This window comes from Galeopterus variegatus, unplaced genomic scaffold (assembly GCF_000696425.1).
Source record: "Galeopterus variegatus unplaced genomic scaffold, G_variegatus-3.0.2 Scaffold152, whole genome shotgun sequence".
Classification (NCBI taxonomy): domain Eukaryota; kingdom Metazoa; phylum Chordata; class Mammalia; order Dermoptera; family Cynocephalidae; genus Galeopterus; species Galeopterus variegatus.
In genome coordinates, this window is record NW_007726263.1 from 741,489 (window position 1) to 756,926 (window position 15,438).

A 15,438-nucleotide genomic window follows, 5' to 3' on the forward strand; every position below is an offset into this window, starting at 1 on the left:
TGGTATGCACACATTTCATGAGAACATTTCTTCTTAAAATCTTAACTGATAAAATTTTCCTCTGAGAAAGCAAAAACCATTCTACTTGGAAAATGAGTTTGCTTATGAAATCTTAGCTCTACTTCATGCAGGCACATAATCTAATAAGTTATCAAAAAAATTAACTCATCTTATCCTCACTTTCCTTGTAGGGGTAAAAGCACATTCATGGTAGCTGTGTGTGTGTGTGTGTGTGTGTGTGTGTGTGTGTGTGTGTGAGAGAGAGAGAGAGAGAGAGAGAGAGAGAGAGAGAGAGAGAGAGAGAGAGAGAGGAGATGATTGCCTGAATTTGTTTTAAAGAAAAAAGGGTATTTAGGATATTATGGACAGCCAAAGCTATATTAACATCAACACATTTTAAGTGGGTTTTATAATTTATCGTAATTATAATTCATAAAGTATATATTGTGTTAATTTTTATATTAATATTGATGACTTTCCATTATTAAAGTGCTCACTATGTGCCAGGCATTGACATTTTTGTCTACCAAAAAACCTCCAAAGTTAAAAAGTTCATTATTTCATACAAGATCAACAGCCTTTGTTTGTTGTGAAAATTACTTTTATTCTCTATAGTAATTGATGGAATCTGAACTTTTGATATCTAATATTCTTTTTTTTCTATGGTGGAAATCTGTATGAATGAGTGACTTTTGAGGAGAGAGAAAAGTTTTCAGAAAATATTTTGAAATGTGTTTAAAAGATTTATTTTTAGGTTCAAACCAATTAAAGTAGACTTTTATAAAAACATACTTAAAATACTTTTAAAATACACTTAAAAATATTCATTTCTATAAGAATTACAAAACATTAAAATAGTAATTCCAGTTATTCAAACAGAACACAGTCTATATTAGTAGAAGTGCTTTCATAGGCTATAATTTGTAGAGTGATGTACTTCTTTTTTGAGAATAAGTGATGGTTAGAGGGTAAAAATTGCTGCTGTAGTAATTTCTTTCCACTAACAGATTAATGCCTTAAAATACACTACTCAAATAATATTTTATTACCTATAGCTTTAATTCTTCAGTTTCCCTATATAAACAAACAAACTGTGTGACAGAGGGTAAATTACATAATTTGTATGCCTCAATTTCCTTATTTGCAAGATGGAGATTGCAGGATTGTGGAGAGGATTAAATGAAGTAACAAAGTGCTTAGTGTACATAGTAAAAATTCTATACATGTTAGTTATTATTGTTATCATTGATTCTAAGATGCAAGTGACCACAGAAGTATATGCACAGATTTCTCCTTAACATCAGTCTTCATGACCTTAAAAAAAGAAAAATCAAGAAGTCTATGTTTTGGCCACTCAGAGCCTAGCAGGGAGATGAGGTCAGTGGCAATGTTTCTGGTCAGCCCAGCTGCCTGCGTCCTGGTGGCAGGAGGAAGGCTGGGGCAGGCACAGCAGTATCTGCGGCATGCACTGCTAATGCCACTTCAAAGGCAAGGCTCCCTCCTATTTTTATCCTGGCTCGGCAGCCTGCCTATGCAGTTGCCTCTTGAACAAAAGGTTCTGCCAGGTCTTGGCTGTGTCACTAAAAGCTCTGACACCTTTAGGACCACACGGTCTCTTTTCACAACAACAAAAAATAATCACCATGTGTTGTGCTATGTGGAATTCAATTTACAAACACAATCCCTACCCTGCTCATTCTTGAAATAGTAGACAGTGTTATTCCCATTTTACAACTAAGGAAGTAAGGTTGGGAGAGGTTGAATCCTATGGGTAACAAGAGGCAAAGGCGTAGGACTCCCAGGTCAGTGTGACGTCCAAGTGCACATTCTTTCCAATCTAGCATGCTGGCTTCCTTTGCCATTTACAACCCTTACCCTTTCTCACAAAGAGATTTCCTTCAAACATGAAATAAATCTTTTAAAGTGTCTATTGTTTTAGAGCAGAAAATTTAATCTAAATATTAATCTAAGATGAATAGTCAGTGACAGAGCCAAGGTGAGATGCTATAAGACCCTATCTCTTATTTTGATGTATGAATATATGTTCATTGCATTCATGGAACTATTTTTAAAACGTGTGGTTACTTGGCTACTTTTCTATTCAAAAGTATGGCTCCTTAGTCCTGATTCTCTGCTCTGTTTTTGGCAGGCAGAATACTACTGTGAACTTCTGCCTAAAGAAATGTGTACTCTCCTCCATTCTCCATATAAGAGAGTAAGACAACAGAATTTTCAAAAACTCCACTTGGTGGAAGAAAACAGAAAATTCACTTTAAGAAGGCAGGTCTTAGGGAATATAAAGAAGAGACTGTTTTATTAAGATACAAGAACAAAAATAATCTTAAAGAAGACCCCTTATCACCCTGACTTCAAGCTGCATTGTATCTAAATCACTCAAGGGAACATTTGTCCTATATTAAAAATTCCCGCATAAAGAGAGTCTATGTGTCTATGCAGAAATTTCTTCCAGTGTTGAACTGTTTCTACTGTCAAGAAAATTGTAATTGTAAACTTGTTAGAGCTGGGGGTGACCCTAAGAGATTAGTTAGTAGAAGCTGCCATTTCCTAACACCTGCTTGCAGTCCCATGGTAACTGGTAGATCAAACTTCAGCTTTCTCTTCTCCAACCCTAACTAATTCCAATCTCCGTTATCTTTTTCTTCTTAGATCTTATTTTTTTAAACCTTGCAAATGTATTCCAGGCTCTTGTTAGGATTCATGCATAATTTTCTAAGACTTTTCTCATTTGCCGAATCAAAGCAGTTTGAAACCCTCAAATTTCCATTGACCTGAATGCAAATCATTCATTTGCACATTGAAATCTTCCACCTGTTTAGAAATACTAATGAATCCTGTCTGTCTCGCTAAATATGACTTGGAGTGCATACTGGTGGGCATATAATCGAGGTGGGGGATGGGAGTTCCTCATCACATGTAACTGATGTTTGAGGACTACATCTTGTGAGTTGACCAAAAATTTTTGGGAAGATAACCAAATTTCCTGCTATGACAGGCTAATATAGAAATTATTATTCATTTACTCAACAAATATTTACTCCTTATGCTTCCTGAATGCGTTCTTCTATTTGTGTACCCCTTCTAGGACATCTGCTTTTCAGAAATTCTAATCTATGGTTAAAAAGGCAAAAGAAATATCCTGCTTGTTTTTCTTGGGCCTCTTGGAATCTTTTTATGATAAAGTGTATGTTTGTGATGAGTATTTACTGATCATGTGTTTAAGAGAGAAAGGAGTTAAAGGAGTTGAAATAATACTTATCAGTTGAAGACCCTACGATTTCAGCCAAAATAAGTTTTTAGCTTTCAAGGCTTATGGTATGAAATAGTTTGAGCTTCAAAACATATATCATATTAAACTTCTTTGGCTTCTAGGACTATTTACATTGCTTTAAAATTCATGTCTTTATCCTAAGTAAACCTCAGACAGACAATTCCTTTTTAAAAGTCAAGTGTTCCCCGCAGTTAAATTTGTTACCAGACAGTTTAAGAAGGAAGCTAGGGAAGCTGCTTCATTAGCATGCTATGTGGATAAATCAACATTTAATTGACATGAAAAGATGGTTTGGGTTAACCTGAAAAAGGCCCTCTGCTCATCTGAGCTTCTCTCCTGAAAGAGCCCCATATGTGTCTCACCTTCAAGTAGTAGAAATTCATCTAAATGGGATGCATTGTTTTCCCTGTATGTTAGTTGAGCAAGATGCCAGCATTAATTAATCCAAATTTAATCAACATTTAAATGACCCTATCCAAAATTTCTAAGATCTCATTAAAAAAGATGTTCTCTTGAAACAATTTTATTGCAAGTACAGTCCAACATTATACTAAGAACTCTGGTATGAGTCTGCTTGAGTTCCACTCCCCACTCCAACACTTATTAGCTTCTATCCTTGGGGAAGTTACTTACCCTCTTCAAGTTTCATTCTCATCTGGCAAATAGGGATAATAATAGTTCCTACTTCATGGAGTTGTTGTGAGGATTATGTGAAACGTTTCACATAAAGCAATTAGCACCCACTGCCTGGCACATGGTAAGCAATCTACTTGGCTATTATTAAAGGCAGAAGTAGGAAAATGCCTCCTTAGTGTTTAGCCCTTTTGTGGGAATATATAATACCAGGTGATTCATGATTCAGTGGGAATCTTGCAGCCTTTACTGCATGCATTAATTTGGACTGGCTAAAGATTGGCATGTACTGTTGTGGGTTGAACACTTGAAGAACAGACAAGGTCAGAGTGGACTGTGGTCTGACTCCCACCCAGAAAATCTAGAGGTGAGAGACAGGCTGACAAAGTGTTTTGGCAAAGAACCAGGAAATTTACTTACACATCCCAAAAAGCAAATGATGTGAGTGTTCCCCATAAGCCAGGAGCAAGGAAGAGCTGGATGGGTCATCTTGGGGCCTCTGCAAGGGGGCAAATGGATCTTAGTAGCTATGGTATGTATGTAGACAGCTTCCTAATGGAGCACAGAATGCAATACAAGTTACCCCCTAGAATAGAGACAAATTGGCATGAATCAAGGACTGCAGGTAAGATGTCCCAAGTGATAGGAATCTTCAAATATCCCTTGAAAGTGTCCCTCTCTGAGTGTGTCTGGCCCCAAGAGTGATAAGCCAGAATATGACATTACCAAATCAAGTAAAAGCTTTCTTCTGCTCTTTTGATTTATTTATTTATTTATTTTTATTATATGTACATGTGGGGTACAATGTTGATTTTCAATAATTGCATAGAACGTGTAGTCATTAGATCAGTATAGTTAGCTTATTCATCATTACAACATGAAATCATTCTTTGTGTCCGTTGACCAATTCCTCTTTTTCCTTCTGCGTCCTTTCCATCTAATTCCAGGGGTCAGAGTCAGGGTTAGCAGCTGGGACAGGAAGTGAGAGGTGAGAGTGAAGAAGCCACCACAGCTCCTTCCCTGGAGGAAGGTGATCTTCCTGAAACAGGCCCCAGCCAGGGAAGGAGGGGAAATTTACCTTTAAGTGGAAATTGGAGTTTGTTATTATAGGGGATGGTACCTTCTATTTCAAAATAAGACCGGTTTGGGTAACTTAAGGTAACCATAGAACTATTCCTAAAAGTAAACAGAATGTCACAGGACATGTTAAGTTTTCATACAGTGGCAGTGGGAAAACTTCTCTCATTAAATAAAATTTAAAGGACAGTAGGAGACAAAAAGAAAAGGAAGCAATTTGATGACTCGTCATGGGTAAATCCAATTTAACATATTGCTGACAGTTAAGTGCTCTCTATCAGAAATTTAAATTCCTGGGCCGGCCCGATGGCACACTCAGTTGAGTGCAGCGCTTGGGAGCGTGGCGGTGCTCCTGCCGAGGGTTCGGATCCCATATAGAGACCGGTCCGCTCACTGGCTGAGCGCGGTGTGGGCGCGACACCAAGGGTTGCGATCCCATTACCGGTCACAAAAAAAGACAAAAAGGGGGAAAAAAAAAAAAGAAATTTAAATGCCTTTTTTGATAATACAACCCACAGTGGAACCGACAACCCGGGATCTAACTCATGTTATGCTAGGATTCTACCATCAGGCATTCAAACTCCAAACTAGAAGAAACACATCTGTTATTTTCCAGTCCCTTTGGTCATTTCTGGTTCAGGGTGTATCACATGGCATCACTGAGCCAGCCAAGCAGAGAACAGCATGAACCCTGGGACAGAGATGCACAGAAGGAAATGGCACCAAAGAACAAGACATGAAAATTGCTTTGGGGAAATAGGTTAAAATTAAGGGTTTGGTTGCAGGTAGAGAGCAGAGGCCTGCAATATTTTTGGTACAAACAGAAACAACTATGTTCCCAAAGAATGATTTATTTATATCACAGTTGAATCTCAAACCTAAGACAATTTATAATTTTATCCTCTATTGTTAGCACTTGGGAGGACCATGAAGGCGTGTTTGGCAGTGTGAGGACTACGTAGAAGGCCAGCAGTCATTGTGTTCATTGAGCCAATTGCCCTTCTTTCCTCACAAGCAATACTGGTATTATATGTGTCACATGCGTATTCTACAAGAGACTTTTGTTTTAAACTTCAATGCTATTTTTAATTTCTCTACAAAAGACTTGACTTATTCTTTCAATACCATCCCTCAAAGTTTTACTTTCCTCCCTACACATTCAGCTGATTAACATTTATACCTGAGCTGAAAAACATCTCTGATCTCTCTGATCTCTGTTATTAGGATATTATTCAACAATGCTTTGAGCTTCCTAATTTCTTTTTTTTTTTTTGTCTTTTGTCTTTTTTCTGTGTCCGGCAATGGATCGCAACCCTCAGTGTTGCCCCCGTACCGGACCGGGACCGGCTACGGGATCGCAACCCTCGGTGTTGCTCCCGCACCTCGCTCAGCCAGTGAGCAGGAACCGGTCTGTATGTGGGATCCGAACCCTCGGGCGGGAGCGCCGCCGCGCTTCCCAAGCGGCGCACTATCCAGTGCGCCACCGGGCCGGCCCAGAGCTTCCTAATTTCTAAGTTTCAATTCTTCTGAAGATTTTCAGTCTAAGAGGGTGGACGAGAGACCAGAAAATAAATTTCTCTCTTTCATCCTGGGTTTTGGATGTCCCATCACTACAGCGTACACACTCACAGAGTACTTAATGCTTCCAAGTGTGTTGATAATTACTTCTCTTTCTAGCCATTAGCCAGTTGTATATATATATACAGCAATCACTTGTATATATATTCAGGGGCTATATATATATAGCCAGCAATCACTTGTATATATATTCAGGGGCTCTCCTACATTTCTGTAGAGTCTTAGATCTCTTTGTCTTTGGCATCCCCTCAACTTTCTATTGTTTTATAGACCTTTGACTAAAGCAGGCCCTTGAAGTGCTGATCAAAGGCCACAGAAGGCACATATTGCTGGAATCTGAAAACTGTCCCGGGGACTGTGGACAACAATGTTGTTCTCACTCTTCCATGGATAAGAACAAAAGGGCAATATAGAAATATCCTGTGGGAGACAGCTAAATTTCTTCTTATCACACTGAATCTTAATGCTTCTCACAGTTTAGAAAATTCCCTATTTTTTCTTGTCAAGATAGGTAAAGAGTCTCTTCTCTAAACTGGCCTTCTATGATTGACTAACTTGCCACCCAAAGCTAAAAAGTAGTACTGGCCTGTGTGCTTCTTGATGGCAGAGACTTTATCATCTTTGTATCTTTGTCTCATAGAAGAGTGCCCAGAAATATTAGTTGCTCAATAAAATTTTCGTTATATGACCAAGGACATAAAAGAGACTAAAAGTCAGGCTCCCCTCACCCCCACCTGTATCATTCTAAAAGATGGATTTATGACTAGTTCTAGATTAACATAGGGAAATTAATGAAAACAAGAATTTGCTAGCATTTTGCACCAAATTATTGGTGCAATTGTAATGATTAAAAAGAAAGAATGAAGATCCATTATTTTGACCCCTTATTCTTTGTACACAAACAAAAATGAACCATCTACCTTCTTTGTGTGCCTAATAGAAAAATCAAAAACAAAGCATTTGAATCTGAGATATTTTGCCCAAATCTAGGTGTTACTGTCCACTTTAAAGTTAAGAATTTGATTAAGAGAAAAAAGTTGTTGAAACTGTTTATAAAATTTGCACACATTATTAAGCATAGCAATGCCTTTTGTTCAAGAAACACAATGTTTTGATACTTTCAAAGCTGACTCATTTCCACTAGGTGTATCCTTGCTACTTTTTCCCAGGAGTTTGTCTAAAGAGTCTCATGTGAATGGGAATGTATGAGGAAGTAATGTGGATAGCCAGTCACCAGGGCCCCTGAAAATGCAGAAGAGTAAAAGGAGAGAATACATGAGCATATAATAAAGGATATTGCTGTGGATTAGCCAAGCAGAGCATTTAGCATACACAGAGGAAAGGTGCAGGGACATAAACTCTCAAAGAAATACTAATGTAATGCACATAAAAGGAAGAAAAATGCACATGAAACAAGTGGCCAGAGCGATTCCATCAGAGACCTGGGCAATACACCCCACTCAGGAAATAAAGATCCATGTGATGTTCACCACACAAATAGATTTAGAGAGGAAAAAGGCCAGCCACTCCATCACACCAGTAACGTTAACTGCATCTAAGTAGCTCTTGTTGATTTTTGCTACATTCAGTGGACCAAAATGAGATAACAGATTAAAAGTCACTTGGGAAAAGTAAAAAGCCCAGTAGTTTACGGCCAGTTTTTGGTGTTATCAGTATCTTTTGTTTATTTTGTACCAGGAAAACAGGACTGGAATGCAGGTGGCCTTTGCATGTAGATTTGAATATGTGCAGGGCATGTGGGGGCAGGAATGGTTCCCAGTGATGGCAAGGTCCCTGTGTGGTGGTTATGCCTGAGAAGGATGGCAGCAGCTGGAGCTATGGGTTCAGAGTGGAAGAGCAAGTAGGAGGCCAAGCAAGGGAAGTGGGGTCGAGTGGCAGATCAGAGCTAACGATATGCCAGGCTGAGGCAGCCTGTCCTGGCATTAGGAATAAGCATTTTGGGGGTTGTTTTTTGCAGTGCTTGGTAATGGAAACCAAAATGAATGAAAAATATTAACGTTGTTATTGTTTCTAGGAGAGTGGGCGCTCCCTTTCTCTTCCGGGAAGCTTAGTCGCACCCACCATTTCTACAGCTCCTTGGGTATACCAGCCTGCCTACAGTTACTCTAGCAAACCAACTGATGGGCTGGAGAAAGCAAACAAGAAACCAACTCCTTGGGAAGCAGCAGCAAAGTCTCCTCTTGGTCTAGTGGATGATGCCTTCAGACCCAGAAACATCCAGGAGTCCATTGTGGCAAGTGTGGTCTCAGCAGCTCGGAGGAAGGTGCTTCCGGGGCCCCCAGAGGATTGGAATGAGAGACTATCCTATGTTCCTCCAACCCAGAAGGCCAACATGGGCTCATGTGGAAGACAAGAGTATAATATCACATCACTACCAAATAGTAGTATGCCCCTCAGCTCCCAGTATGGTTCACTGTTGCCATATGAATATTACAGGCAGGTTTCCAGAAATGATTCTGAAATAATGTCCATGGAGTCCAAGTCTGATTACTATCTTCCAGTGGCCGATTGCAACTATAACCCACACCCAAGGGGATGGAGACGCCAAACCTGAAAATTAGAAAAACCGATTGTGTGCCAACTATAATTTTTTTGGTAAATGCTCCTTTGTAGGGTTTTTGACTTTTCTAATAGATTTAGATTCACTTTTGGTCTTGACTTGTTATCAAAGGTCATTTATCCGAGTTTATGTGTGGATGCATGTATATGTGTAGGTGAGTTTGAATCATTTCCTTGTCTGCTGATGCATAGAGGATTTCTTTGAAGAAAAAATTCATTTTCTGCATTAATGTGCTGGCACTTATATGTAATTCATAATCATGATTCCATTTATATAGGGTAGTCTATGCAACTAAATTCTGCTCAATTTAAATGAAACTAAGTATTTTTCTCTATGTGCCTTAGTCCAGGAAGGAATTAATGGAATATGGTGAATACTAATTAATATTCTGTAGTTGCAAGGAATATAACATTGGAGAAATTTTCAATGGAAGCATGCCAGTGAGTAATGATTATGCAAAAAAAGGATTTATTTACTTGGTGTTATTTCAAGTATTTCTCTGAAACATTTTTTAAAAATGTAATAAAATTCAGTTTGTTCAATTGTAAAAATAATTGAAATATAGGAGGTCTCAGAAAGAAGGAACTATATCAGAGTAAGATTACTATACATTTCAGAAAGACTTTCAAAGTAAATAGTGTAATGTGTGGGTAATAGAAAGATTTAGGTACAGAATTTATTTCTAATCTATTTAAAGACAGCAGCCTGAGACAAGAATAGATTTTGGGTTCAAGTGTCTTTATTTGTCAAATGAGAAGATCGGATTATCTAATCTCCTAGATCCTTAACAACTCTGATATTCTGAGATTCTCTCATTAGTAGAATCACCTTTGATGCATTCTTCATTTTTGTTGCTCATCATATAAATATCAGATTAAGTTTAGGAGTGGATTAGGTAATTAATGTCACTACATGTATTAATAAAGGTCCCAAAAGGAATTGTTGGGCGGCAGGTTTTGTGTTATGTGTTACTTGGAATGAGGGTTGATGTGAAAAATAAAACTATTAATGGATTTAAGGAAGTGGTAGATGAATATGTCTGTTATTATGCAACTGTAGGTCATGACCATTTATTTGGTTATTGGTCATATGCCACAGAAGCTCATGCAACAAGTGGTGCTTCTTTAGAAAGTTCGCCATTAGGACGTTCAAAAGAAGTTAAACAGCTGCTTCATCAATCCTAAAACCCATGCCTCGATAGCATGACCACAAATCAATCAAATCAAACACCTGCTCCTTACTGCCATACCCACAAGCAAATCCAAAGTATTTTACATCATAAGCAAGTATTGAGAATATTTTTAAATTAGAAAAATCTTGGGTATTTAAAACTTACTTAGGTTCTGTACACTTGATCTTAGCCAAAAGGCCGAGAAATAATTACTTAGGTTTTTTAATGTATGTTTTGCTTTGTTTTACTTTTTAACTCTTGAACTTATCCTTACAATAGTCTCATCGTTATGATGGGCTCTTCTACAGAATAATACTTTAAGAAAAATGCCAGGGTACAAGTGATCTCTTATCCTGGAAGTGAAAAAATAAAAGAGTTGAAAAAAATCACAGTAAGTTCTATTAGTGATGGAACCAGCCAGATACTAATTTTTACAGTTATGGAGAACAGATGAATACTTTCTGAAGTTATATTAAATTGATATAAGGTTAATTCTCTCAAAGTATAAGATATAATTATTGACTCAAGAGCTTCTATGGAATCTTAAAAAAAAATGTCTGGTATATGAATTAGTCTGTCAGCAAATTCTCAGGAATCCTCCACATGAAATCCTGACTTGGTTCAAATTTTATTATAGTCATTGAACCATTCTAGATTTGAATATTTTAAGATAAGGAAAATTTAGCAGAAAAGACTTTGCTGGGGCCATATTCTATTTTGTTGCTTTCTTTTATAAGTGCTAGGAGTTATTTTTGTCAGTTGATAAGTATTATATTATTCACTAAAACTTTCACTAGATTCAAAATAGAGAGAAGAAGACATTTTAAACTTAAATATTATTATTTAAGTTTAATGCCTGCTTCTTTGCATGTACAAGATGAAATTTATCATCTGTATTAAGCTATATGAATTTATTCTAGACATCAACAAAAAGACAATACATGGCAAAAAGTTGTACATTTTTCACTCACAAGGAAATGATCATCCCATATTTTATTAGAAATCAGTGCTTTGAGAAGTCATTCTTAAAAGTGCTATTGCCAAGTCACCACAATGTGTACTGTGGGTATTTTTCTCTAGTCTACTTGAAAATAGGGCTGGCTGGTTAGCTTGGTGGGTTAGAGCACAGTATTGTAGCACCCAGGTCAAGGGTTTGGATCCCTGTACAGGCCAGCCACTAAAAAACTGAATAAAGTTAGATTGGTCACATTCAAGCTAAGACTTGTGACAGGATACTTGCCATACTGAGATCTGATTCCTGTGAGTAAGGCGATCTAGGTAACTATTGTTCTCACAAAAGTACAATGAGTTGGTTTCATCTTCCAAATAATAGTGTTTGTAGAGAAGAGCTGTTGCTTTGTAAATACATACCACATTTGTTGTAAGGCTTTTTTCAATTAGTAGCAATCACATAGGTAGAAAGAGTTCATGTTTTACTGTGAATTAAAAAGCCTTCTCTAAAAGTACAGTTTGCCAGTTATAGGGACACTAATTTGGCACTTTTACTCCATCTCGAGTTTAAATATCGTATCATTGCATGTGTGTGAAGTGTCTGTTATTAGAATGATTTAAAACTTGTCATGTATTTTGAGTTTTATATAAATGCACAGATTCTAGTCCATTTAGCTCTGAATATGGCTTTTATGTTTTGGCATCATCGCACACATTGCAAAGGGCCACCCTATTAGAGCTTATGCATACATATGTATTAATGACTTGAAATTTAGGATTAAAAATGATATCAGATTGGCTTACTTATTATAATTAGAGAGAAATTGCAGAAATGGTTGCTTTTTAAGAGAAACTAGATTTTCACGTTTGATTTCTATTCAAAGTAGAAGCATCTACACTGTCCACAGTTTTCTATTTAAAAAAGACTATGTTCTCCTGCTAATTAGATTCACATTTTCACCTCTGTTTATCTCAAAAGACTGTATTTGAAAGATGCATACTGAAAATCAAAATTATATTAGTAATAAACATAACTTGAAAATCAAGTTAAGGAGCCTTTTCATTTTTCCTTACAGACGATTACTTTGAATTATTCTTTATCCCAAAGAAGATTTACTCTTATCTACTACATATTTCTAAATTTTATTTTCCCTAATAGCTTTCAGACACATCAAAAGAATTTCATGCTAAATGGCAACATTTTAACTGTAACATTTAAAACCTTTAAAAAAGAAAACTTACCTGAAAACATGATTAATTTCAGGTAAGTTTTTGAAATACGTTAAAAAGTTTAGGATCCAAATATATTTTAATATTATTCTTAACTAATTCTGTCCTTTATAGTATGCTGAAAATCAGTCCTAAGCACAAGCACAGCCAACAATCATATGACTTGAGAGCATGTTGGTTGAATTTCTAAAACTACTCTGGGTACTCACTCTAATCTGCCTTGTTTGTCATTCCGGTGCTTCCAATTATTTGTCCTTTTTAAGCCAGACCAAGACTAACCTCTGCTAAACTGAATCCCTCATTATGATAAGGCATATCTAAGTAAAACTTTAAAAAATTACTTTGGTTCTTTCTATATGATATTAAAGCTATCAGCTCAAATATGAGTTTCCCGGTCAACTGTATCATATAGCACAACTTTTTACTTTTTTGGATAAATTCTAAGTAAAATGGCTGTTTTTGGCATTCTGATAAAAAAAAAAAATGTTTTTAAAGGGCCAGCAATTGAAAACACACTTCAAGAAGAAGAATGTTTTAAAGATTTAAATGACTTAAGAGACAGTAGTACTAGATTGTTTTAAGACACTAACGCTATATTAAAAGCCCCTTTTCTCTGAGGAATTCCTAATGCTAGTAAACCATAAATTTCAAAACGTACTAAAAAGTAGGTAGTGTCATCTCAACAGGGAGCAAACAGGCAGCCTAAGGCCAGGACAGTCCAATTTCCTGGCTCATCTCCCAGGAAGACAGCAACAGAAATGAATGCCTCAAGACCAGCCCGTGTTTCCCTACTTTGCATAATAACAGAAGCATTTAGTACAAAGTGCTCCCTTCTCAGCAATTTTAGAAAGTTGCAAGATCTTTGACTTCTCAAATTTAATAAAGCAGTATTTTTCACAAAGGGGCATTTCATTATGTATAGCTTTATAAAACATGACAGTTTATATTTCTAGAAAGGATCTGGCTATCCCCTCTCCCGTATAAAAATCAAGTAGTTTTATGAAGGGCACTTAAAAAAGAAATGTCTCCGGTGTATCTTGCTCTGATATTTTCTTTGCTCTCTCTAAAAGGGAAGATTTGCTCTATTGTACCTTTCTTCTCCTTGATTTTCCTGTTACTTTCCTTCACAAACTTTCCTTCATGACCACCTACCCTCAAGGGAGAAAGCTTCGCTCACCTCCTCAGCTTTTCAGGATTTATAGTTTTAACCTGAGGGTCTAAAAAGGCAGGATTGCCTCCCGTGATGATTTGATTAAGTGTGAGGTTTGCCATAAATTACTGAATAAATTATAGTAGGTGTTATGTAGGCAAAGGCTCAATCTTACTTAAGCCCAAACTCCCCCCTGAAGAGGCTTGTCTATTTTACTATGAACATACAGAAGTAGAGATAGAATCTCCTAGTTAGGCTTTCTTCAGCATCACCTTTTCTAGAAAAAAATTATTCAGACAGTTGAGCTATAAGTGTATTCTTCAGGGATATTTCTTCAACACAGGTATAGTGCATGTGTTGGAAAGTAAAGTGCCATGCTTTGTACCACCTCTGCTCCACTTGGATGGAGCAACCACTCTTGTAGCAATATAGAAAACCAAGACACAGTAGTCTGAAGAAGCTTTGCAGCACCCAAGGCTTGTCCCTGACCTGTCAGGACTAGCCTCATTTCAAGAGGTTGGCTTGGTAGTTTTTCTTGTTGATCTACATGTCATTCATACCACAGCTTTCTGCCAGACTAGTACATAGGACAGAGAAGGATAACAGTTAAAAAATAAATAATAAAGGGGGGTATGTATTTTCCCATAACTTGTTATTATCTGGTGTTGTCTATTTACACTAACTATGACTATAAATAGTAGTAATACAAAATGCCTATGATTTATTGAAGTTGATACTTAGTAGAGAGCTGAGAAGAGAAAAAAAGAACCCTGATTTTGTGATAAATCAGCCAACATTCAATGCACAGCTAAGCCAAACCTCATGTTCAGCATGAAATTGATAAAGCAAATAACCAAAAAAGGGGGCAGAGGTTTCATGTCCTACAGTGTTTTCTGTTGGTGGTATCTGAAAATCTTGTATTTCTAATAGAGACTCGACTGGTTCTTCCAGAATGTATTTGAATAAGCAATGTATCTGAATGTCTTGTTTTGCATTAAAAAAGAAGACATTGAGAAATAAATAAGAATGAACTGTTCAAGGCCATTAAAATGCTATCATGTAGGGAAAAAATGAGAGGTATGAACAAATTGTATAGGTATTTTTCCTGAGGGAGTTGCAAACAAAGAATATATTTAGCTTTCACTTTTTACAGTAGGAATAAATATTTTTTTCTCAAAAATAAGTCTCATATGAATTTGTAAAATGTTATTTCATCATTACCCTGCTGTAGAATTGTCTTGGTCTCTTCCTGCTGCTAACAAAATTCCAGGGACTGGGTAATTTATAAAGAACAGAAATTTATTTTCTCACAGTTCTGGAACCTGGGAAGTTCAAGGTCAAGGTGCTGGTAGATCTGGTGTCTGGTGAGGGCTACTCCTTCTACTGCTTCTCTTGCTGTGTTCACACATGGCAAAAGGGACAGACGGAAGGGGCAAACTTGCCCCTTCAATCCTTTTTATAAGATGCTAACCACCACATGAACTAATTACCTCCTAAAGGCCTTACCTCTTAAAACTGTTGCATTGGGGATTAAGTTTTAACATGATTTTTGGAGAGAACACAAACATTCAAACCATAGCAAGAATTATTCTTAAAACAAAGCACATTAGCCAAGTTATGAAATCAACCTAGGTGTCATGAATGGATAAAAAAAGAAAAAAGGTAATATATACACACAATGGACTACTACTTAGCTATAAAAAAAGAATGACATTTTGCCATTGCAACAACGTGGATGAGCCTAGAAGACATTATGTTAAATGAAATAAGTCAGACAC

General features: G+C 36.9%; 1 protein-coding gene across 1 annotated transcript in view; it reads left to right on the forward strand.

The window, feature by feature from the left end:
* SYNPO2 (synaptopodin 2) overlaps positions 1 to 14,840 on the forward strand; it is a 163,878-nt gene extending 149,038 nt beyond the window's left edge. The window contains exon 5 of the mRNA XM_008592134.1: positions 8,613 to 14,840. Coding sequence (XP_008590356.1) covers positions 8,613 to 9,152 — 540 coding nt within the window. The 3' untranslated portion in view covers positions 9,153 to 14,840. The remainder of the gene's footprint in view (positions 1 to 8,612) is intronic.
* The last annotated feature ends 598 nt before the right edge of the window (positions 14,841 to 15,438 follow it).